Source organism: Odocoileus virginianus, chromosome 18 (assembly GCF_023699985.2).
Source record: "Odocoileus virginianus isolate 20LAN1187 ecotype Illinois chromosome 18, Ovbor_1.2, whole genome shotgun sequence".
Taxonomy (NCBI): domain Eukaryota; kingdom Metazoa; phylum Chordata; class Mammalia; order Artiodactyla; family Cervidae; genus Odocoileus; species Odocoileus virginianus.
This window is the reverse complement of record NC_069691.1, coordinates 29,674,717-29,701,159: the sequence shown is the minus strand read 5'-3', so window position 1 is coordinate 29,701,159 and position 26,443 is coordinate 29,674,717. Positions and strand designations below refer to the sequence as shown.

Here is a 26,443-nt window from a genome sequence, read left to right as displayed (position 1 = left end):
AAATTAGCTACTTTTTTTTTATTTTGGAGGAAAAAGAGGAGAGAGTGAATATAATATATACATACTCTAAATCTATATCTGATAAAGAATTAAAAATTGAATACATAGCTAATTGGCCCCCCAGGCTATATATTTTAGTACAATAGAATGCTTTCTTAAAAATCAGCATTCTTGAGCTAAAACTCAGGAGAACATAAATTTTACTCATTTAAAGTATATGATTCAGAAGCTCTTAGTATGTTTATAGTTGTGCCTTCATGATCACAGTCAGTTTTTGAACAGTTTCATTACCTTTAAAAGAAATCCTGTCCCATTAGCAGTTACTCCCTAGTTCTTAGATCCTCCGTGCCCTGAACAACTACCAACATACTTTGTGTCTTTTTAGCCTATTCTGGGCATTTAATGTAAATAGCATCACTCAGTAAGGGGTGCTTTGTGATTTGCTTCTTTTGTTTAGCATAATGTTTCAAGTAGGTTTGGACAAGGTCCATCTATGTGTAGCATCATCAATTCTGAGTTTCTTTTTTTTAGTTGAGTAATATTCTGTTGTATTAACATACCATATTTTATTTATCCATTCATCAGTAGATGGATGTTTGCGTTGTTTCCACTTTTTGGCTATTATGGACAATGCCATATAAACATTCACGTATAGATTCTGTGTAGATACAGGTTTTTGTTCCTCCTGAGCGTGTACTTGGGAGTATAATTGCTGGATCATATACCTCTGTATTTAACCATTTAGTGAGAAGCAGGATTCCTTTACCTACAACATTGAGATAAAGAAGCTTCCCTTGTATGATTTTTAAAAAAACCAAATGAATTGTTTATTTAAAATACATAGTATACTTGGTACATAAGTATGGTTTAATTATTTAAGCAGATATGTATTGAGGGTCTGAAATGATTACAATGTAAGTCTCACAGAAGCTTCCCTTCAAATTTGTAATTATTTGCATTGATTTATAACTGGAACCTCATATAATTTTGCTTGGGCAAGATCAGTGCTAAAGGAGATTGACTCAAAAGTGGAAGCACCTTTTTTCTGAAGTATTGTCTTGCTTTCAATAAAGTCACTGTCTTTGCTCTCATCATTGTTATGACTTTTTATTTTTTAGCAACATTCTCTTACTTCACAGTTAGAAGCACCTTGGTTTTTAAGAAATACCATGCGGTGCTTTGATCATGCGTTAGTTTTGTGTAAAATGCCGTCAGTTTGCAGTCTTCTGAGAGATGAGTAGGAAGGTTCTTCACACTAGTTGTTCTTCATGGCGGCTATCTTTCATTTTTTTTTCAATTTTGTCTTGACAGCGGCTGTTTTGAATTATAATGTTTTTATTTTTTTATTATTGAAGTGAGAGAATTAAGAAATTATTTCCTATTATTTATTATTTTATTTTTAAAAAATTATTTTTAAAAATTAAAGTCTTTTATTATAAGTTTCCCATTTTTTGAATTATGCTTTATTAACCCCTAGGGTTTTAGTGTAGGTATTACAGGGGCAGGAAATAGAGCAAAGGAGACTTTTTCTTTACTACATAAGAATTATTTAATAAGGGGACTCTTATTTTGTAAAGACAACCAAACTTGTCATTAGATAAAGTCCTATATTCATTTTTTTAGGTTGGTATACAGATATCTTTGATAAAAGTAGTATAGAATTATGTATCTTATTTAAAAAATATTAAACAGGAAATGTATTATGAAAAGAAAATATGGAAAGGTATCAGATGTTGCCTTTACTATTCTGTGACTTTGTTAATAGTCTCAATTTCCCTCTTTGTATATGTGTATAATTATAGACTGTGTTGGAGGAGGGCTTGGCCAGCTAGATTGAGTGTTCTGAGGAGCTGGCTTTTCTATTTGTTCTAACTAGGATTCCTCCCCTATAATTATTCATAGCAGTATCTACACTGCCCTGCCATCTCCTCAAGATGGCACCCGGACAGTTTACTGTCATTGTACCTCGTTCCAGAGCGCTTTTGTCTCTGCGACAAGTGGGCCTGAAGCAGCCTTTCAGCTGTCTTACTGTGATAATGAGGGACGAGAGCCGGACTGAGCCCTCATTCGGGTTTCAGTGCCTTGTCCCGTTTGTATGATGTGTGTAATGATGTTGAACAGAAAGTGCTTCCATAAGGCCTGGGGTTTTTATGTTTATGAATCACTTCTTCATTTTATTAATAACAGTACCTCTTGAAATCTGCTATTAAATCAAATATTAATAAAAGTTTCTGAGTAACTTTTCAGTACAAAGCGCCATGCACTGTAATTTTGAAAAAGTAGGTACCATTATTCTCACATTACAGATGAAGATACTGAGAAATTTTGAACCAAAGTCTAGGATTAAAAGTCTGTAATTATTCCATTATAGCAATTTCTTCTGTGCTAGTACCTACCATCTGTGAGATTTGAGTAAGGAATATATTTTTAAATTCAGGTCATCAGATTTTGGGGGGAAAAAAAAGGAAGCATGTTTTTTCTTCACATAATAAACTTTATTGCTATTTGGTAGGCAAAATCATACACATTTGATTTTTCTTAAACCGCATATTTAAAGAATTGAGCTGTAAAAATCTATTGTGCATGAAAACTTGCAGCCTAAGTTACGTGCATTTTAATAATTTTTATGGCACCTCAAAGTTGAGATTTTTGTGAGATTTTCCTCTATTGCTACCCTGAGAATAAATAACATGTTTATTTCTTTTAGATTAATTTTTGTCTTTGAGGTCTAAAGAACATTAAATTTGAACATGGCTTAAAAAACTCTTCAGTAGAAATCACTCTTAATACTTTATGATTTAACGTTTCAGAAAGTTTCCATGTATCTGTACTTAGGATTGCATTAGTTTATACCTTTTTATTATTTATTTAGTTTAGAAATATACCTGGTATGTGTAGTTGTATCAGCATGTATGGATCTGTCATAATATACTTGATGCTGCTGCTAAGTCACGTCAGTCGTGCCCGACTCTGTGCGACCCCATAGACGGCAGCCCACCAGGCTCCCCCATCCCTGGGACTCTCCAGGCAAGAACACTGGAGTGGGTTGCCATTTCCTTCTCTACCTCTTATTCATGGAGAGGTATGTTGTTTATAGTGGCTTGCTATTATAAACAACTGTGTTTCATACCATTTTGTATATCTTTTATGGACCAAGACTTAAAACATATAAGTTTGCTCTAATAGTACTATTTAGATTTGAATTTTACTTATTACTCAGCACTAAACCTTGTATGCCACATTTTTCTCACTTGGGAGTTTTAAATCTGATTAATCGCTCAGTCAGCTAGTGTTTTTTGAGTAAATATCATAGGAAGAGAATGTGTTGGTAGACTTTCAGAAGCTTTTCTCTCTGAGAACCTCTTATGTTGCCTTTGCACACTTGGACATTTTGGCTGGCAATAACATAGACTTCGCATAAAGAAGACTTGGGGGGATGGTCTTAAACAGTCTTTTAAAATTTGTCTTTAGATGTCACTTTTATCTTCTGTAGGAGAAGGTCTTCCTTTTCCCCTGGAGGAAATCTTGGTCAAGTTACTATTCTCAGAGAGTAAAATGTCCTATGGCCAATCAGGATCACCAGATACAGCTCCAATTCAGTAATTAAAGATTTCCCATCCTAAATGATATTCTAATTTCAACCCCCACCCTGGCCTAGCAGCAGCCTCCTGTGAACTGGTAGAGATAGAGTGTGCACTCCCAGTCTGTCTTCCATGCCGAGCTTTCCTTTTCCTCCCTCCCCTTCTTGTTGTGCCTGCTGACCCCTACCAGTGTGAAGGAAGAGAGTGAAAGACAGCAAGGCCCTTCATCCCTGACCGGCACGTCTGTAATATGGTCTTGCTCTGTGGGCCTGGCTCATGCTTAAATGCGACTATCACTCAGGGCTCCTTGGGTTCCTGGGAGACCCTGCTAGAGATGTTTGACCGAGCGTTCCATGACAGATGGTGGAGTTTTCATTTGACTGACTCTTCTTTCCTTTGGCTGCAGTTTCTCAACATTCTGCTCCATAAATTCTCATTTTTGGGCACCATCATTCCCTAGGGATTCTCTTGGGTAGGTTTCAAGGTGGCTCCAGCCTGGCTTTCTCCTGTGTGTGTGTGTGTGTGTGGGTGTGTGTGTGTGTGGGTGTGTGTGTGGCCCCCTTCTGATCTGTGTCCTGGCTTTCTTGTGTGTGTGTGTGTGTGTGTGTGTGTGTGGCCCCCTTCTGATCTGTGTCCAGACAGAGTCAGGCTGTCAAGCAGTTCTCAACATAATAGCAGTTTTCTCTTGGTTCACTGTCAGAGCAGTTAAAGAGCCTCACCCTTAACCTCCTGATAGAGCTAAACACGAGGTACTTACTGCATCCTTCCTTACAACACGTGACAGCTCTTTTGACTTGTGGTCGTAGGTTGAACATCTAAGTGGGGATTTATAGCGCTCTTCTCTCTAAAAAAGCAAAGCAACCTCCTCTTAAGTCTTTGTTCATCTCTAACAACCCAGCCCTTTAATGCCCTAAATATGTACAGATTATAATTCCAGACTGCTTAAATTTCTGCTTTGTGGTCTTCTCATAACACACTTTGGTATAAGATATAGCATCTCATGCTATAATTGATGCTATCAGATGCTGTCTTATGATACTATAGGATAACATCATAGCATCTCAACCATAATTTCCATTTTCATATATGTCACACTGAGTATAAAATTTGGGGTTCGTAATTTCTTTCACAAGTTATCTGCTCACTCTGTTTCCTAGAAGCTAATGAGCTTTTTTCTTCTGATTTTTGAAATCCAAGAATTTAATCAAGATTTGTCTGGGTGTTAGTTTTGTTTCTAGTTTTTCATATACTCTGATTTATAGAGGCAGATTTCTTTATCTCCTCATAATTTCTTGGATTATTTTTCCTCAGTTATTCCCTTCTCCCTTCAATTTTTTTGTAATTATATTGATTTTCTATATCAGCCTTAATATGTCTTCAGTCTTATTTCCCTGCTCATTTTTATCTACCTATTCTTATCCTCTGAAAACATAGGAAAATTGCGCATTCCTGTCTTTCATTCCATGACTTTGTACAGTATGTAAAATGCTGTTGATGCCTTCACTTTAATAGTTTTCCTTTTTGGTAGATACTTGTCCTTCTTTGTTTGTATTCTCTCCACTTCCATAAATACAATGAGAAATGAATCTCTTTGAAGAGAAGCTTCATAAAATATCTTTCTGTTCCCTGCAGTGACAGTCTCATTGGAAGATATTTGTACTCATGATTCAGGGCACACATTTTCTTTCAGACTGTGGTATTCTATTCCTGTGACCCTTTTTTTCCCAGAGATCTCAGTGAGAACTATGGCTGTGCCAAAGGGGAATTAGATAGATTTTTATACAAACAGTTTGGGAACTGCAAAGCAAGAAGGAAGGAGAAAGTTTAAATTTACAAATCAGTTTCATTGGTCAATTAATAGATATAGAGGAAACCAGGAAAACAGGATGAAGAACATTGCATGTCTGTACTGACAGATTGTTTTCCCTGCGTGTTGTGGAGTTGGTTGGGGTTGTGTGTGGATGCAGGTGTGTGCCTAGTGTGACTTCATTGTGTGTATATGAGTCTGCATGGTGTATGCTCCCAGCTTGATGTGATGCCTGGCACTTGATTGGCTTTTGGACTCACCAGTTGAAGTCCACATGTGCCTTCTTACTGCCTCCTTTTAATGAAAGACAGTTGTTGGATTTTACTGATGTTTCACTCGACAGACCAAACAAGATGTTCCTCACAGGTAGAGATCCAGCTGCCCTGCCTTCAATCTGGTCATACTCAGACCATTCCTCATAGAAGTTCCTCCAAGTTACTGGTATAAGGACTTCTTCCTTGGTTTACAGTTTTGTTTTAGTGTTTTCTCTGTTGTTATATTTTAATTAGTCTTTCTAAAAGGGAATCAATAAGATAGAGGTGGGAGGAAAGAGGAGAGAGTCAGTCACCTATGTTCAAGTTGCCATTTAGCACAAAATTATCCTACGAAACTTAACTTGCAGAGTATCAGAGGTCTCTGATGCTGAGGTCTCTGATATTGATCATGTCCATCAGAGGCCTCTGGATTTTTTATTGACTATCCCCATTGGTAAAAAAAAAAAAAAGTCAGTCTATTAAGCGATCAGTCGATCTATAACCTATTCCTTTCTCCTTCCTTTTTTCTCCTATGTATTTATATATGTTGTATGATATATTATGCATCTTGTTTTATATATATAGTATATATTGTTTTATATACAAAGTTAATGTATGAATTATATATATATGTGTATATAAAACAAAATGAGATTTAAAAATATATTTAATTATGAATTTTATTACATTCTTCCAGAAACCTCTGCAGTAAAGGTACTTCATCTTGGATACCACTGATAACAGGTCTTATTGTAGTTCTTATTCATTTAGTAAATATTTGAATGCCTACTATAGTCAGCACTGTGCTCAGAAAAGCGTGATACTTACATAGTCATTTTACAGCTATTTCACAATTCAAAAGGTGTGTCAGTGACTTTGAATTTCAGCATTAATTAATTGTACTACTTTTTCAGCTTTCCAAATTTTTCCTTTTAAAATGTATTTTAAAAATTAAGATGTTATAACCTGCATTTATTTATTCAGAAATATAACTTGCTTCACCAGTAAATCTTTGCCATATGAGCCAGTTTCCCATTTGTGAATATCTGCTGTGAAAACAGCACTGGTCTTGCTGTGTCTGTGTGTATGTGTGGCCACATGGCTTGTGGGTTGTGTTCTCCGCCCAGAGGTGCCTGAAACTGGGCCATCAGCAGTGAGAACACAGGGTTCTAACCACTGGACTGCCAGGGAATTCCCAGCATTTTGTTTTGCTGACACACACAACCTGTCCTCTTGGAGGATGCAGTCATAGACCAAATAATGCTGGAAAACATAAAATTAAATTTCTGATGAGTGCCGTGAAGAATTGGTAAAGGGAACTTTAACTATAGTCAGGGGCATCAGTAGCTTAATTGTGGAAATAACTATTGAACTAAGCCGTTACGGGCTTTTTCTAAGTGAATAGATTAGAAGCAGTGTGGGCTGGAGAGGGCTGTCCAGAGAGTCTAGACCGAGGGAACTGGATTTGCAAAGACCTCACGACTGAAAGGAGTGCTGCAGGTCAGAGAAATGGAAACGATCCTCTGGAGCTGGAGCGCAGAGAAATAGGATGCTGCAGGATGAGGTCAGTGATGCAAGGTGGAGTTGACACAGGCCATTCTAAGCCACATTGAGAATTTGGAGCGCATCTTAAGGATTGTTCCTGTAAGGCAGGGTGGGGTGCTAGGATCATATCTGTAGTTTGCACAGATCACTGGGGCACCCTCAAGTGTTTTATCATTTGTGAACAGGAAAAAGGGAAAATATTTTTTGAAGAGGCAAAGATATAAAAAGGAAGGTAGTTTCATCATCTTTCTTTGGAATTTGTCAGCATTCCCAATGACCACTTTCTTCACTATCTTCTATACCTCTGTGTCCTACCTAGGATTGGTTTCCAAGCTTGACTGTGTTTTAGGATCTCTTGAGAAATATAGAAGAATATTTTAAGAGATACAGAATCCTGGGCCTCACCTAAAGACCTGCTGGTTTATAATTTCTAGAAGTGAGACTTTAATTTATATTAAAACAAATGAAACACTCCTGCGTGATTCCCGTGCATTTGAGCTAGTACTGGTCCACAAACAGGTGTCAGCTCACTCCCTAACTAGGGGAGTACTCATCCCTAATTCTCTTCTCACTGAGCAGCGGTAACCGTGTGTTTCATGGGTTGGTATACTTTTATTTTTACCATGTCTTGTTCTAACCGTAGGTAGATGGCACAAACCTTCAGGGCTTTACCAATCAACAAGCAGTGGAGGTGTTGCGACACACGGGGCAGACTGTACATCTGACGCTAATGAGAAGAGGCACCAAGCAGGACGCCGAATCGGCGTCACGGGAGGATGTCACAAAAGATGCGGCTTCGTCTCCTGTTAATGCAAGTGTTAGCAAAGGTGAGGACTCGTGAGTCTGATTTTTCGGTTAGACTCATATCAGTTTTTTTCTAATTCTAAAATTATTTAAAGAGCAACTTCGTTGTAACTATTCATTATAAACCAAGTAAAAAGGGATTTTAATACAATAGGGATTAACTGCAAGCAGAGGTTTGTCCATTAACTGTAGAAACAACTTCTGAATAAAGCAGACTTCTGTCCTGTTTTCTCAGTCACCGCTTCCCATTTGGAATCATGTACAGTCATTTGCCTTTCTGTTGTTGCCTTACTTTGGATGTCATTGATACATTTTCTCTTTAGGGGGAAGTTTGTTCTGCCTGTGAGTCCTGTAATGTTTCCAAATTGACCAGCCTTTTCTTGAAGGAATCAGCTTTAATTCAGTGTTTAGGCTTGACTAGCTCAGTTGGTAGACCATGAGACCCTTATTTCCACATTTAGAAATGTCTTGCATAAGTGTTTGTGCATGAACATCTCTGAAAATTACCAAATTCCCACGTAGCTTCCTGATGTAAGCATTTATTTGTAGAAATCAGCCTGTTGGTTTGAAAGTGTGTTTCATTTCTCAAACTGTTGACCATTTATGCCACACACTACTAATTGCAGACCAGGAAACAGGGAGGCAAATCCCAGGGGAATTTTATCACTTCTTTGTTCCATTAGCAGAACTTTCCTGTAAGTACCAGTGATTGTTGAAAACTTTATATACAGAAAGTTAGCTCTCATCTAGGTGTTCAAATAAAGTAGAGTTTGAAAAAATCAAGTTGCTCGATTATATTACAGGCCTAAGTGCTAAAATCTTCTTATCTTTAAGATACTTATCAAGAAGATGAAGATTCTTTATCGCTGAGGAGAAACACCAGCATATTACCAATTGAAGAAGAAGGTAAACACATGGAGCCAGGTTATTATGATATTTATTACTTTTTTTTTTAGAGAAATGACTTTTAACAAATGTGGTTCAACCTCTATGGATATATTATAAATTATTAGAAAAATAACTTTCAAAAAAGAGTGTTAAATCCTTGCTCTAGCTGATTAAAATTGTTTATTTAGAACTGGCAGATTTTCTTGCTGAGTCAGTCTTCTCTTCTTCATTTTTTAAAAACCAGAACCTTTAGAAATCATTCTGTTACATACACGGTTGATATTTCAGTCCCCTTATTTCTTAAGATAGAGCCAATATGTCTCTTATTGAACAAGCAACAGTGAAGTGTTAAAGCATTTAAAAAATAAACATAAAGAATGAATCTTTAAAGCTTTAACTCTCAAATGAAAGTATGCCTATTTGGGGGGCTTTTTCCTCCAAATTTTTTTAAAATTATAAATTTTGAAAGGAGTTATACAGAGAGATTATTAAGCCTTTCTGAGATTTCTGTCTCTATACACCTAGAATTCATCACACTGCTTAAAGAAATTTTAAGGCAGCATTGTTATACATGATTATGTCAACATATTGCTGCCATCTTTCTAGGCTGCATGGTCCATGCTTCCTTGACCTGTCATATTGCTTTAGGTGTTTGATAAACTAAATCCACTGAACAAAGCCCAAGACAGATGTCTTTATGAGAATTCTGCCCTTCACTAAAATAGTTATATTGAAGCGCTGCAGTTTGTTAACACATTAGCTCCTTCATTGTTAAGTATTTTTCTTGCTGTAAATTGTGATTTAACTTTTTTGTTTTAAGTGAATATTTGTGTTCACACTGATATCCCAAGAGTGAGATATATAGAATTCTCAGGTGTTAATCACAATCTGCGATTTTTACACTAGGAAGTGTAGGAATTATTCAGGATAAAGTGAATACAGCAAGTGCTTTGTTGTTCAGTCGCTCTGTCATGTCCGACTCTTTATGACCCCATAGACTGTAGCACGTCAGGTTTCCCTGTCATTCATTCTCTCTCGTAGTTTGCTCGAGCTCATGTCCATTGAGTTGATGATGCCATCCAACCGTCTCATCCTCTGTCGCCTCTTTATCGTCCTGCCCCCAATCTTTCCCAGCATCAGGATCTTTTCCAATGAGTTGGCTCTTTGCATCAGGTGGCCAAAGTATTGGAGCTTCAGCATCAGTCCTTCCAATGAATATTCAGGGTTAATTTCCTTTAGGATTGACTGGTTGCTGTCCAAGGTACTCGCCAAGAGTCTTGTCTAGCACCACAGTTTCTGGAAAAGGATTAAAAATGTTTCAAAGCATAAAACTTGAGAGAGTAGATGGAGTGAGGGTAGTGGATGGTCTTAAAGGCTCAACCGTCTGTTTTACTTTGGTGATGTGCATTGAGAGTGAGAGGGTCTAGACTTGGGATCAGGAGTCTCACAATCTTTTTAAAATAAAGGAAAAAATATCTATAAACAATTCTAAAGTGCTGGTCCTCACACAAAGGATAAGATACCGTTGCCTCTTCCACATAAATTTGACTCGTTGTGTGAGCCTGGGCAAGTCATTTGACTTATCAGTAACATCAGGAGTTTGAACTTTAGGGTTTTTAAATATGCCTGGAATCTCATCTTGGGGCATTTGGGAAAGGGGGAACATGGAGGGTTTTTGTGACTGTAGATTGGTTGAATGAATACAAATCTTTTATCATTAGCTTACATATTCCCTACGTTCTTTATTCAGAATCTCACCCTCCTTGAACACTGCTCATTGCTCACTTGCGGAACCACTGCAGAATCAGAGAAATGGGATATGGGAGGAGGTGGGACCAAACTGACCCTCCTATTTTTAACTCTTATCAGGTTGAAACATTTCCTATGATCTGTGTTCACTCCTGTACATTTATCCTCTCAGCATTGAATACGCTGAGAAAACACTCATTTTGGGGGGCTAGTCTCCAGATTTTTAAAGAAATACATAGTTTACTGTTTCTAGTTTCTCAAAGAGAAAGCTGAATATTATTAATTTAAAGCATCAAAAAACCTGGAATAGGCATGGCGTGAAAGCCCATTCATTCCACTAACAAGGAGGCAGTTAAAGAGACATCTAAATTTTAGACTACTCTTTAAATTTGAGAATTGACTGCTAAAAGTGATGTTTAAAATCTAATTTAGGAAGTAGTGCCTTGTAAAGATTTTTTTAAAAGACAGCCTTTATGAGTAAGAAATATGATGGCATGAAAATCCTTGGATATGATTTGAAAATTATCCTCAACCAGTTTATTTTGTTTTAATTCAGTATTGTTTGCATAATTGTTTTGTGAATTTCTTCACAAAATAGATTTCACTTTCCTTTTTTTTTTTTTTTTACCAATTAGTACGATTCCTATTATAGGGCTTTAATTTAATGAACATTTTCCATTTGTTTCTTCTTTTTTATTTATATTTTCTCATTGTACACAGAGTACGTGGAGTTGCATGTATTATTTGTTAATTTCTTTTGTTTGTTTTTTCTGAGTCATAGCATGTTCCCTTCTGTACTCTGTAGAACCAAATGAAAGAGATTAACATAGAAGGCAGTATAGCTTTTTAATAGTCACTGGAGAGTCATCAAGTGAATCCTAGAGCTACTTGGAGTCTTCATTCTTTTAAATAAAAGTTAGATAATATATGGATACTTTAATTGAAATATAGTTAAGAATTAAAAGATATCTCTTAAAAGAGAGTAGTCTTGGAATATACAGTTCTAAACTGAATTATTAAAATGTTTGTAGAAATAAGAGTAAATCATGTATTAGGACAAGAGCCAAACTTATTATTATCATGTCAGTTCTTCCTCAGTTCTTGTCTCATTTCAACGAAAATTTGGTTTGATGGACTAAAGGGTTTAAAACAACAGACAATGATAGCTCAGTTCAGCTCAAGCAGACAGAACTTTTATCACACAGACACTCCGGAGACATGGGAGTAGGTCCCAAAGGAGTTATCATCCTCCTCCTGATTCCTCTTGGCTTCCCCCTTTTTATACTTTCTGTCTCCTCCTCTTGGTTATGCCTGGTGCAAAATGCAAAATAGGGCTTGTACTCACTACCAGTCAGTGAAAGTGAACGCAAATGGGCCTCCACTCAAAGCCCATTGACAATTGCAAGTTATGTAACAGCAGGCTGTGTTGTTTATGCCTTCCCATAATTCATTCTTTTGTCAGATGTGTGTGTGTGTGTGTGTGTGTGTGTGTGTGTGTGGAGTATTTATGAACCCTTAGTGGGCTTCTTCCTAGCTACCTAAGGTTCCCTGGAGAAGCCCCCGTGGTTAGTGTGCCTTGGACGCATGTGCACGAGTTGGAAAAATCTCTGTGGTTGTTTTGTAGCGTATTTGTGAGCTCCCCTGGGTGTGTCTAGGATGGAGCTTAGAGATCAGCTTGCGTCCTTGTCAGCCAGGCAGCCCCTCATTGCCCATGCCTAACTTCCTGCCTAACAGTATGACAGACAGGTTCTCTTCACTGTGTCCCTGGCACAGAATACTGAGACATGGAGATTTGTGTAGTGCGTCACTAATTGTGTCCTCTCTTCCGTTAGTGTCAGCTGACAGAGAGGAAACAGAAGATGCTCAACAGCAGGAAGCTGCCCTGCTGGCCAAGTGGCAGAGGATGATGGGGATTAATTATGAGATAGTGGTACGTTGGCTTCCCCTCCCTAACTTCCCAACTTGTAAACTGTATTTGAGCAGGGAGTTTCTGACAGTAATAAAGATGACTATTGTAAATAGTCAAAGATGACTATTGTAAATAGTCCTAGAGAAGTTGCAACACCAGGGTTTTTTTCAAAGACCTAAGTGTGCTGATTCAGATATTAAAAAATTCAAGTTGGAGAAAGTTGGATAGTAAGTACCAAGGTGCTAAAGTACATGGAATGGAAGTTTTAGAACTTATAATTCATCACTATTTCTCATAGTAGTATATATTATATGGATAAAAGGAAGAGTTTTTCGGATTCTCACTCCTGGGATTTATGGAAAGAATCAGAATTGAATGACAGAATTTACTTGAAAATAAAACAAAAATCATTATGACCTAGTACAGAATTGTAAAAAGAACTTTTCCCTATTTCCTCTTTATCATTCTTATTCTCTTACTCTTCTTGAGTGTTTTTAGTCTGCATGCTTTTTTCATTTTACTTAGGCCATAGTGAACATTTTGTGTTTATTTAACAACTTGCATACCTAGAGTAGCAGTTGTGATCTGCTGTTCTAAAACGTGTTTTAATGAAGTGGACATTGATTATGAATCTTTAGGTATATACCAGCAAATTTCAGGAATTTCAAAAGGACCAATAAAATACTTGGTTAGGTAAAAATTTTCATATTGCTTATGATATTCAAGTAGCTCTAGATTAAAGGTGATAAAACACAAGAGATAATTATATATAATATTAGTAAAAATAACATTACTGAATACTTTGTGTCAAGCAGTATTCTCAGTGTTTCTTTTAATCCTCATTACAAAGTGTTTTTTAAACACTCAATTTGTGTCAAATAAGATTTGAGTAAATACAGCTGTGACCACCTTTTTAAATTGAGTCAAGAAAGAAGATAACCAAGTCCAGCTTAACTATGGTTAGTTTAGCATGAAATGAATGTTGGGAGGTTCCTTTGTGGGTGGGGTTAACATGGCTGGCATGCATAACGGAGACTGTGCTCCTTTGGGTCACACTTGAGTAGTCAGAGCACTCTTTAACTAGCCAATCCTCACAGAGGTCAGAACGGAGACTGTGGACTCTTAACTGCCCTTTGCCTACATGTTATTTTGGTGGCACTTCCAGTAATGTATCAAGGGTGAAAATTTATTATAAGTCAGAATGGACTAAGCTATTTATAGGCCCTTATCAAACAGGTGAATATGACATGTCTGGATTTACAGTTGCTTCCTATGTACTTACACAGCATAAATGAAGTTATAGGAGGAGTGGGGTAGTAGAGAGAAGGATTGATGGATGTTGTAAGTGGGGACATGGACGGCTGCATGGAGGAAGTGATACCTAAATAAGGAATTGAAGGATTTTGTCAAGAATAGATTTAAAACTCAGATAATGCAGCTTCCAGTATTAACTCTGTGCTCATTAAGATTTGAAAAAGATCTTTTATAATTAAACAGTATTTTTCTCAGTCTGTTGCTCAGTTCCCTTAACTCTAAAGGGGATAAAGCAGATCATCTTTAGGATAGTTTCTGATTTTAATATTATAGTGATTGGACTGTCTGTAAAAACAGTGATTTCGTTTTAAGCTTTGATTCACTTTTAAAGACAAGTGTTGTCCGCTTGATACAGTTTACGGTCCAGAGCCTGGGCCGTGGGTTCAGACTGCTGAAGTTCCAAGTGCCTTTGTTAGCTGTGTGACTCTATTGAAACTGACCTCTCAGAACCTCATTTTTGTAAGTTTGGAAGCAGGGATAGGCATTGTAGCTATTTATGAAAAGTAAGTGAGATAGTCTGCGTGATGGGATTAGCATAGTCCTGGCACATGGAAGGTGGTAAGGATGTGTCTTTCTGTGTGTGGTTTGAGCTCAGGCTTCTGATTTTATCAGTGGTCCTCTGACTACCCTCCATCTGGTATCAGCATCTTACCAGAGTGTCTTGGAAGCTTGCACCTGGCTGCTTCCTCTTGGTTTGTGTTGGTTCAGGAAACTAATAGACATCAATACTCTTTCCAAGGCAAAACGCTAAAGGTTTGCAGCTTTAAAATAAGGTTTTTGAGTTTTTTGTGAGAAATTTGAGCTTCTGGGGGGTGAACATAAAATACATATACAGAAAAAGAAACAATGAAAGAATATTAAAAATTGTGATGATATTTCTCCTTTCAGGTGGCTCATGTGAGCAAGTTCAGCGAGAACAGTGGCTTGGGAATAAGTCTGGAAGCAACGGTAGGCCATCATTTTATCCGATCTGTTCTCCCGGAAGGTCCCGTTGGACACAGTGGGAAGCTTTTCAGTGGAGATGAGCTCTTGGAAGTAAGCAAGCTAGTCCATCTTCCCCTTCGTAAATAAACTTCTGAAAAGGCTGTGGGACGCTTAATGTGGTGAACAATTAAGTTCTTATTTTAAGTTCCTCCTCCAAAGGGTACTTGAGAGAAATACACAAGTAAAACTTTACCCAGAGCAGAAATTTCCAATCTGTATGTACATTGATCATCAGACCTAATTCCATGCATGGTGTTTGTTTGTTTTAGGTCTAGAGAATATAAAACCTATCTTTACATTTTTTTAAACATTCAATTTTTAGAATAGGTAATATATTCATGTTTCATAATCACATATAAGACAAAGATATACTCCAGTGAGTAGTGTTTTTTTCTGTCCCAACCCTTCATTAGGTGTAACTGCTTATTATTGGTTCTATGAAATCTTCCAGATATTTTTAATGAATATGTAAGAAAATTTGAATTTATTAATCTATCCCACTTTTTAAAATATATTAGTATATAATAAAATACATTCCATTTTTTATCTTGAAGTTTTTCATTTAATGGTGATATATCATTTTAAAACAAGCTTTATTCTATGGGAACAATTTTGTTAATTCTCGCTTTCCAGACTGTGACACAGGCATATGAAACATGGGTGAAAGCTAGTGATCTTCCTGTGAGTACTTTAGAAGGTCCAATTCCAATAAGACTGTAGTGTTGCATGTAAATTATTTTAGGTAACACTGCTACAGATCCAGCCATAGTTCTGAGCATAGTACAGCTATGATCATCCCTTGAGTACAGTTTATGTTAATGTGATAAAATACTGCTTTGAAAGGAGTAATCCTGTTAGGAAGTCGTCTTTCTTGGCCAACTTTTCTTTCTGCACAGGTGAACGGCATAACCCTTCTTGGGGAGAGTCACCAGGACGTGGTGACTGCTCTGAAAGAGCTTCCTGTAGAGGTGACAATGGTGTGCTGTCGTCGAACGGTGCCGCCTGCTGCGCCGTCGGAGTTGGAGAGCCTGGACTTAGGTGACATCGAACTGACAGAAAAGGTCAGACCTGCAGATACAGGAGACTAATCTGGATGTATAATGGGAAGGCTATATGGCATTTAAAAATTTTTTAAGCCTTTTTTTTTTTCTTACTTGGTGCTGATTTCCTCACAAATCCTGTGGCATATAGGATAGACTTTAGAGTCAGACAGACCTAGGTTTGAATCAGGCTTGGCCCTTACTCTCTCTGTGACCGTGGGCAAGTCACTTCATCTTTCTGAATCTCACTTTTCTTGAGGTAAAATGTCAGCCATTAGGTATTATTGCAAAATAGGTGCTTGAATAATTTATTCACAGGATTCCTATGAAATGGACACTTTCCCTCTTAACAGGAGATTGAAATATGAAAGTAGTGAGTATATAGTACATACCTAGTCAGATACTTTTGTATAACCTCCCCAGCTCAGTGCTTGTCATGTGGGTGATAAGAATCGGGGAAAATAAGAAACATAAAGCCAAATTCTGTAGAAATCAGTCTAGCACCATACATGTCCAGATATATTTTATGTGGTATAAATGGATTATTACAATAAAGCAGATGGACAGATTTGCATCCATGATTCTACTGTGCAATAATTGTTAAAAAAGCAAAGACAGCATTTAAAAGTAACATTTCATCATCAAAAATGTTTTTCCTATCTAGTGTTTTCAAGAGATATACAAAACTGAATTAATCTAGATTCACTGTAATATATTTGACTAAAAGAAGCTAATGTTTGAACCCCTATTTTTGTGCCAAGTGCTTTTTAAATATTACCTTACTTTATCCACAAAAATTCTTTGAGATGGATAACTGTGAAGCCCAGGTTAAGAATGCAGCTCAAGGCAACAGAGATAAAAGAAAAATAATAGAGGAAGTCTTCAAGCCAAGGCTAATGTGTCTTCAGATATCGTCTTGCCACTATGCATGTTAATTTATTAATGAAATAATCACGTACACAACTCACAGGATTTTAGAACCCGTGTCTGCTCAGTATGCAGAACTTATGCATACAGCCATTTCCTCTTGAATTGTTCTCATTTATCATAAGCATTCTTTTTCTTTAATATCAAAAATAGCTTTACATTTCTTTTTCTAACAACAGATGTGATTCAGACACTGATGAAAAAGGTGAAAATCACACAGAATTATGCTGCTAAGATAGAATCACTATATATTTTTATGGAAGCTCTTTGAACCATACATTTTAAGTGCCTATTACAAGTTAGGCTATTTCTAAGTTGATACCTTAATTCATAAAGGTTTCTTGATAAACTGTTGCTGCTCGTGTGTGAGTGCTGTATTCTGGACAGATGCTGGGAATCTCCCTTTTCCTCGTAGTATTGGTATGTACATCTGCGGATCTAGTACATGTGAAATAAGAGCTGTCTGGTCTGTTTATCCAGCCTCACGTAGATCTAGGTGAACTCATCGGGTGCTCGGAGACAGAGGATCCTGTGCTCACTATGACTGATGTGGGTCGGAATGCAGAGGAAGTTCAAGGACCTTTGGCTATGTGGGAAGCTGATGTTCAGAACATAGAGCTGGAGAAAGGGAGCAAAGGACTTGGTTTTAGCATTTTAGATTACCAGGTAAATATATCCTACTTTTAACAATTTTTTTTTTTTTAAAAGATAACAGACGCTAAACACATATTGTTACTGGCAGAGCAAAAGTAGATAATACTTTAGAGTCATCAAATATGTATTCTTGTTTCTAGTCTTTCAGAATAATAATTCATAATAAGATTATTATTATAAAGCATTTCTTTTGACATTGAGTTTTTGAGCTCTTTTATATTTCAGCTCTCGGAAATTTGAAGATTATGCAGAATACTTTATAGGAATATCATAGAAATACAGTTTTTCTGTTTCTTTTGGGAATATGCCTAAATTGTTTTTATTTCCTTGCTCTTAATAGATGGTTCATATTTGAGTGGTAAGACAGAAACTATCAAGTACTTACCTTTTGTCTGAAGTGAATGATAGATGTATCATTTTGGATATATTGTAAATTCTCGTGTTCTTATTAGTTGACCAAACTTGATGAATAATCTTGAATGAGGTCAGGTCAGGTGTAGCCTGGGTCCTTGTGCTGAGCTCTGGGCTGGGTTACTGAGGGGAGGCGACTGCTGGTCTGGTGGAGTGCAGCTCCTGCTCCTCATGAATTAATGCTGAGCTGGAAGGCTGTCTCAGATGACTCCAGAGAGCTGTATTCTTTCTCAGGCATGGTTCTGGAGTCTTGTACTAATATTAAGGTTGCTGTGTATCAGAAAACACTGCATTATCAACTACTATATGGCCTCCTCCTGTATTTCTTCGTTCCAAAAACAAGCCCATTCCTCAGAACACTCACATCTACTGATGTTCCACAATAGTAATAGCCTATCAGTAAATGCTGCTGTTAATAATTCGTGAATCTCAGATGATAGTTATAAAATTGGACAGTGTATCAATAGCTGAAGTCACAATTTTAAATTTACCTATAAAATTTAAAAGATCAACTTGGGAACCATTGAAAGTGGGGATGCCATTGTTTAGGGTGGATTCTTCCTAAACTCTTTAAAATGGAGATAGCCTTCACCCAGATAATTCACTGGAAGTGTTGTATGGAATTTTTAAAAGAACTTTGAAAAACTTACCCATCCATTACAATGCAGAAAGTGCAACCTATAATAAGATTTTTAAGTGTAGAAAGAAGTTGCCTGCTCTTTGCTTTCTCGTCCTGTCAGGATCCAATTGATCCAGCAAGCACTGTGATCGTCATTCGTTCTTTGGTGCCTGGTGGAATTGCCGAAAAGGATGGACGACTACTCCCTGGAGATCGACTCATGTTTGTCAATGATGTTAACTTGGAAAACAGCAGTCTCGAGGAAGCTGTACAGGCCCTGAAGGGTGCACCATCAGGAACTGTGAGAATAGGAGTTGCCAAGCCTCTGCCTGTAAGAATTCAGATTTTATTGATTTCTTTTTATTTGCAAATAAAAGTGCCTTTCAACCTTTTTGCTTCAGGTATTTTCGTGATTGAATCATGATTTTTGATACTTTTCGTCAGCATGGTTATTGGCTCCATGAGTGTAAAAATTTAATTTTGAGTGCTTCCCTGGTGGGTTAGAGGTTAAAGCGTCTGCCTGCATCTGCCCACAATGTGGGCAGACCTGGGTTCGATCCCTGGGTCGGGAAGATCCCCTGGAGAAGGAAACGGCAACCCGCTCCAGTATTCTTGCCTGGAGAATCCCATGGACGGAGGAGCCTGGTGGGCTACAGTCCATGGGGTTACAAAGAGTTGGACATGACTGAGTGACCTCACTTTCACTTCTACTATTTTTTAAAAGGATAAAGGAAAGAAACATCCAGGAAGTTCAGAAATAAATTTAAAAGTTAATGTTCTGTGGTTTACTTTTAGCTTTTTTTAATTCAAAAATAAGGTCATGATCAATATAAAAACAAATGTTTTTCAAAGAAATAGGCTTTAAAATATCTATACCAGTAAGTTGACGTATTAGAGAAATTAATAACAACACCTAACAGTGAAATCTTCAGTTATAGTGGAAGAAATAGAATCTCTGTCAGAGTGGATTAAGTCCCAGTATTCTGTTGACCTCAAAATATTTGTTGTATAATTACTGCAGTACAAGAAATTGAACTTTCTAATTTAGATTCATCCGCCTGTAACTCTCCTCCTGGGAGGGGATAGCATTCATGTTATTAATTACTGCAATATAAAAACAACTAATAAATTCATGCTACATAATGTCAGTATGATTATTGGGTACAGTGATTGCAACATAGCACTTATCATTGAATTGCAATGAAATATTAGAGATGGTCTCACTCATTTGAGGAAGGGAAAAAGAAAGAGAATATTAAGCAAACCTCAAATGAAACCAGGATTGTAGGAATCAGAACAAGGGTTCAGTATAAAGAGTGTAAGAATGAAGATAGTGCATTATGGGACTCTACATATTTATTAAGATTGACCATACATATGGTTCTGGTCTTTTTGTTGCACAAAGAAAATGGCAAACATGATCAATACATGTGTTTTACTGCCCTTAAGGGAAAATTGTGCCACTTAACTCTGAAGAAATCTTTTTTCTTCCCTAGCTGGTTCCAAAATAGGTTTCTTTCATATGAGTATTTAGTATTTCAAATTGAATATGCATTGCAATTGTGATAAATCTCATTTATATGAAGTCAGTTTTACTAAAAATTAGACTCATGTGTAGGCAAAGAAGATAAACATTTTTTTTTCTCTGAAATACTTTTGCACATATTGGTGGTACAGGGTGATATAGGCAAGACAATCTAAATGTTTTAGCCAGTTTTTTCCTGATATTTAAGAAGAATGCTAGGTTTTCCATCACTGTGATCATGGTTATAATTTGACTTCTCAGGAGTGCAATATAAGTGTATTGTATACATACAGAGTTGGTGGTGTATTTTAAGCCTTGCTAAATTAAGAGACTTCATTGAGAGTTTACTAACGTCCCTTGTCAAAGAAATTAACATTCTTTAAAATAATCAGGAGTGCAGTGTAAGTATATTATATACATATAGAGTTGATGGTGATGGTTATATTTTGAGTCATGCTAAATTAAGAGACTCCATTGAGAGTTCACTGACTCTCCTTGTCAGAGAAATTACATTCTTTAAAGTAATATTCTAGTAAGGAATGACAGAGAGATATTGGTCCTCCTTTTTAATGTTTTCTTTTTCTGCAGATTCTTCTATGTCTTAACACCTAAAAGTTGCCTTATTTCTGTATTTAGAAGTCATTGTTCAACTCAAGTATTTGGTAGGTGACCAGAAGTGACCAGAAGACTATTATAATGTAAAAAATTGTTGATGTTGATAATCTTTTTGTAAGAAGGGTGAAGATATTTGTAGAAAGGCATTCTCATCTAATGGATGATGTTGGTATTGGGATAAACATTCTTATTGTGTCTTAAAATATAAAACTGTTCAGTATGAATATTTATTCTATTTCTTGCTCATCATTTATGTTAAAGTCATTTGTTTATGATGACTTTATAACTTGAAAACATTATTTGAAAATGTTCCAATTTTTTCCTCCCCCCCTTACTTTTTTCTCCCCTCTCCTCTATTTTCCCTTTCCCTCCCTCTTTTCTGTTCTCCCTCTTTTTCCTGAACTCATCCTCAAACACTGAACTTCACTCTCCCTGCAGCTGTCCCCAGAAGAGGGTTATGTTTCTGCTAAGGAGGATTCCTTTCTCTACCTGCCACATTCCTGCGAGGAGGAAGGGCTGGCTGATAAAGCCCTCTTCAGGGCTGACTTGGCTCTGGTTAGTTGCGACCTGGCTTATCAAGCTTTCTTTCAAAATCTTACATGTCTTATTTTTGCTTTTTCAAAACATTCTGAAGTTTTACTGTATTCTTTGTTCATTATCTTTTGGAAAACTTAACATATTATTTTCAACTTCAGTAGTTCTCACAGTTCAAAATGAGAAAAGCAAGCCATTATATACCTGAAAAATGTTGAATTTGTGGGGGAAATTCAGTTAGCAGTGTATTATGTCCACATGTAAAATTAATCTTTACATCATACCAAAAGTTATTAGAGCACTGTTTGCTCTAAATACGTACTTGAGTATCTCTAAGCACTCTTTAACTGTTTTCAGTATTCATTCATAGATCAGTTATTTTACCTTCCTTTTAATGATGTAACAGTTATATTATTTCATTAGATATTAATACTATGAAAGTCACATACATTAGTTCACTTATGGATTAAGAGCACAAAAGCTTCCAAAAGAGGGAATGTTCATGTTTTCTATGAATACATGTTTGTTAGCATTATTGATTTACCAGAAGCTTTTACATTAAAATTTTATTTTTACTTGGTCTATATAAAATCATTCACTGTAATAACTACACTTAGGGACCACTGGAGGCCCAACTTTGTTGGGTGAATACATGGTTCTTGCTCCTGAGAACCTTATGGTCTGAGAGGGGAGCCAGTGCTATGTTAATACTTAATAAAGTATAAAACTAAATATCAGATGTAAATATGCATATGACATTTATACAAGTGTAAAAATTACACATCCTATTCCTAGTACTTTTACCATTAAAGCCAGGTTCCTGACCTAGAATTTTTCTGGAGGGCTGGGAAGCATTCCTCAATGTGACTAGAAAGGAATATTTTAAATACTTGCCTTAGTGGTGTTGGACTAGTGAGAGGTTTCAAATCCGTGAAATTCTCCATTAGGTGTTTATAACTAATTGTGCACATCTGGCTTTGATTCTGATAATCCTATTGTTGAAGGATACGGTTCTTGTTGGTTATTTTTCAATTGCCAGCTCCTGAATCAGCCATTTGGAAAGTTTTGGTGTATATTGCAATCAGTACAATAATTTCACTTTGTAATTCCAGGTAACTGGAAAAAAGTATTTTTTTTAATTATAGAAATATTTAAACTTAGAATTGCTCCAAGCCCTTTGTTGTTACCTTTTGCCCTTTCATTGATGAAACAAAATAACCCTCTATGCTAGCACCAGTTTGTCCTTGTTCTGTTACAGTAGTTCCTTTCTGGTGTGTTGAAGAGAGTGAAGAGGTCCTTAAATAGGTCCTTAAATAGAAACTAGGATAGACCAAAGAATGATACCAGTATGCCCTTTAGTCTGAGAACAGAATTCCCATCTGACTTTATTGTTTTTATTTCTAGGTGAGCGCAAACGATGCTGACTTAGCAGATGAGTCTGCCTTGGAGTCACAGCGCTCTCCTGATAATGACAGTATCTACTCCGCTCAAGCCTCTATTTTACCTCTTCGTGGCAGTGCTTGTAGTGATAACCTGAATTATGGTCCCTCCCTTCCATCTTCTCCTCCCAAGGTACAAAGGAAATACCATTTTATTTATGAGAGAACTTACTTCCCAGAGATCATTGCTAATGGAATTTTGTGGGAGTGGCATGTTAAAGACCTTATGTTTATGCAGTGATGACTTCACTCTTAAATTAAAGTGCAGTTTCCTTTTGGTAGTGTTAGCTGGATATCTTGTTGACTCCAAGGGACTCTTTAAATCTGGGTTCTGTGATACAGTGTGATAGATACGAGATTTCAAAACTTTGATTAGGATTTGCATATTAGACAAAAATTTTAATGAAATGTATTTCTTAAATTGTGTTTTTGGTAGTGTCTACTTCGGAAAAATTACAAGAGTAACTTTATTTTCTGAATGGTTTTAAAGTTGGATAGTCGTGTTGGATAAATTGGATATTAAATTTATATTCATATTATTTTAATATATATAAATATAATATTAATATATAAATATATTGATATTAAATTTAAATATAAATTTAAAGTTGGATAGTTGGATGGTGGAAAGTTGGATAGCAAAATAGTCCTTGCATTAGTTTAATACTTATTATCTAAGTTGAACTTAATGCTGTCATTTATTTTTATACAAAATAATACCAAAGAATGCGTAAAAACCACAGTGAATGGCAGAGAAAGTCTAAGTCACTGCGAGTGAGCGAAGAATCTAGCCGCTGTATGATGTGTCTGTCATTGACATTTTCGAAATAGGTTACTGGTATAAGTGCCTCACCCAACTCTATTCATTTTCTTGGTGACACACTCTATAATTTTTTTTTCCTTTATTTAATTTTATTCTATAATTTTTAATAAGTAACATTTTATAAAGTTTATTCAGTCTTTTGTGTGTGAGATGATATATCACTGTTTCAATTTCGATTTCTGATTGCTTATGAAGTGGAACAGGTTTTCATATATTGGCCATCTGGTTTTCATATCCATCAATGGCATCTTCATATCTTTTGGTCATTTTATAGTGGAGTTGCTTGTCTTTCTATTGATTTCTTGGACTCGTTTATATTTCCTAGAAATTTAATAAGCAGAGCAGTTCAGTGTATACTTACTTATGAGTGTGTATGTGAGTGTGTATATTTTGAAAATCTGAAAATGTGTAGGAATGATTCCTTTAAACTTCAGGAAAGAAGTTATTCTTGGAGAAAAAAAGAGCATGGGAAGTTGGTTGTATCTGTAATATTGGTACGTTATATCCTTTTAAGAAGAAAGAGAAATTGAAGAAAATATGCCAAAATATTACTGTATGTTTAATCTGGGCAAAAGGTTCATATAAGGGTATATTTTCCTTATTTTTCCATGTTGGAAATATACTGTAAATAAACATAATCAATTCAGTAAAAGATTGGATAATAATTCTTTTTTAAATATGTGAAATATATATTTTCCACATAAATTCAGTAGGAAGAGAATCTGTATTTATAAGTTGGTTGGAAAGTAGAATTTCGATAGGCCTTAGGCAATTTTCCTCCTTTTCTGATTAACAGGAATTTTTTTGGCCAGAACATTTTCAAAGCATTTTCTCTTATGTTCAAGGTGCACCTGTTATCCTTGCAAATGATGCTGGGCAATCTCCTTGAATTGGTTTGTAAGGTATAATCTTGAATGGAGCAGCTGCTCCTCTCTCACAACACCTGAGACTCTCTGGGGCATATCTGAGTCCTGTCTGGGGCATATTCCTTCTTTTTTGGCCCCAGGGCTGGAAACTGAGTTCATCTCCTAATGGCATCTTCTAATCTGCTGCATAGCACACTCCTCCTTGCCAGTGGGACATATTGCATTGTTTAACTTGGTAATTGTTACTTAACGGGATTACACAATGTGCATACTGAGAAGCATATATTTTACAGGGCAAATGCTGGCTATGCACAGTACAACATATTGGCTTACTGAAGTTTGTTTGCCTGTTTTGTTTTTTTTTTCTCCAAGGCAGTTTACTCTTTTGTTGAAGCAAATTTTGGCAAGCTGGCCTATCAACTGAAATATTTAAACTACAGAACAACAAAGGAGACACTAATGAGGGTGTTTTAAAACACACTGTGAAACTCCTGTGTAATTTCAGTTTTCTTAGAAAGCAGGACTGTTTGTGTATCGTGGTGCATCTTTGCCACTTTTTTGGCTTGTTTATATTTGTTTTGTGGCATTTTATAAGTACTAAGATATTTTGCTGGAAATTGAAAAAGTTAGATTATTCATTCATCTTCCTATTTCTTTGCACTAAATTTATTTTAAAAAGACAGAGCGACAATTTGTTACAGAACTTTGAGCCGACCATTTTTCTTAAAAAAAAAAGTGAGCTCATTTGGGGATTCTTTAATTGAAAAAATCTTATCACATGTGATCTTTAAGAAAAAGAGAAAACCCCCATACTGATTTGAAAGAAGGGTAAAAGAGTGCAAGGATCTCATTGATTCCTCAGATTTTTGACTTTGCTAATTATGTAATAATCTTGTAGCCTTAAATGGTGACTGGAAATGCACAAATAAGTTTACCTGTTTTCTTTACCCTGATGAGAAGGCTCTGCCCTTTGCCAGGCATGCTGCTGGAAGCTCTAAGAGCTGGTCACCCAGAACAGGGTCTTATTATAGAGGGAGGCCTTCTTCCTAGGTCCAGGGCCTGGACCTAGACCACTGCTTAGCATAGCACTGTAGGGATACATTGAAGCTCCTCTGCACAGAATTCTCCCATTTGGGGGATCATTCTGCCTTTTTTTTTTTTAATAAAGGCATTGTGTTTGCTTAATTTGATTAGTAATCATTTAGGGACTTAGGGGAAAAAACATTACTCAAGAATCTGACAATCATGGCCATTTCCATGGTATTTGGATTACTAGAGTCAGGTCACTGAAAGGTATACATAAAAGGCAAGAAGCTAGTTGGTTTTCTTATTCTTTTAGGTTTTAATTTTTTCATGAGTATTTTTATCCACTTTTCCTTCTCACCTCCAAAGACATAATCGAATGCAGAAATAATTGTTTTAGAAACTTAGTAACTTGTACACTTTTGTTTTAAAGCTCAATATGGTTTTGTGGGAGAAGATACTTTTTCTCTATTTTGACTTATAGTCCAATCAATATAGATTCAGTAGCTGTGTAATGCATTTCCTCCTCTTCTTCTTATCCACACGCCCATGCCCCACACTCCCTAGTGCACCCATAGTCTCTCTTCTTGCTCCAGGGATGAAAAGATTACCAGTTTGGTGCATATCCTGCATTCTTGAATGTTGGTCCCCCGGAAATGCGGTTGATTCTAGTGCAAGTTGAACTTCATCTTTGTCACCATAGAAACCCCTCTTCATACCTTACAGATCAAGCAAAACCAATGGATTCCATGATTTTTTAAAAAAAAAAAAATCAACATATTCGTAGGAATAAATCTCCACTGGTGTCATTCTGTAGCATAAAAGATTGCCATCTTCTCAGTTATGTTTTAAATCTTGATACCAGTTTTTATTATTTTGTGGAGAAAGGGTTAGTCTCAAAAACTGATTACATCACTTATAATCAAGATAATGAGAGTGATTGTGGAAATTTTAGTGACAAAAACTGTGAGCTAGCAAAGGTACAAGAGGTGTTACCTTCTCTCTTAGTAGGGTGAGTATAGATAGTACAGCAAGTGTGCCTTATCTCAGAAAGAGCGGGGGTGCAATGCAAGTTGGAGCAGCTGTCCTTCTGGTATATTCTTCTAAAGTATAGAAAGATTTCTGTGGTAGA

At 36.4% G+C, this 26,443-nt stretch overlaps 1 protein-coding gene across 9 annotated transcripts in view; it reads left to right on the top strand.

The window, feature by feature from the left end:
- MPDZ (multiple PDZ domain crumbs cell polarity complex component) overlaps nucleotides 1–26,443 on the top strand; it is a 160,749-nt gene that overhangs the window by 61,248 nt on the left and 73,058 nt on the right. For 6 of the 9 annotated variants that reach the window (XM_070480516.1, XM_070480515.1, XM_070480513.1 and 3 more), the window contains 9 exons: nucleotides 7,831–8,014; nucleotides 8,826–8,915; nucleotides 12,461–12,558; nucleotides 14,740–14,886; nucleotides 15,732–15,896; nucleotides 17,283–17,468; nucleotides 18,608–18,817; nucleotides 21,065–21,181; nucleotides 22,565–22,732. In XM_070480516.1, coding sequence (XP_070336617.1) covers nucleotides 7,831–8,014; nucleotides 8,826–8,915; nucleotides 12,461–12,558; nucleotides 14,740–14,886; nucleotides 15,732–15,896; nucleotides 17,283–17,468; nucleotides 18,608–18,817; nucleotides 21,065–21,181; nucleotides 22,565–22,732 — 1,365 coding nt within the window. The remainder of the gene's footprint in view (nucleotides 1–7,830; nucleotides 8,015–8,825; nucleotides 8,916–12,460; nucleotides 12,559–14,739; nucleotides 14,887–15,731; nucleotides 15,897–17,282; nucleotides 17,469–18,607; nucleotides 18,818–21,064; nucleotides 21,182–22,564; nucleotides 22,733–26,443) is intronic. The other 3 variants (XM_070480511.1, XM_070480514.1, XM_070480517.1) reach the window with 3 other exon arrangements.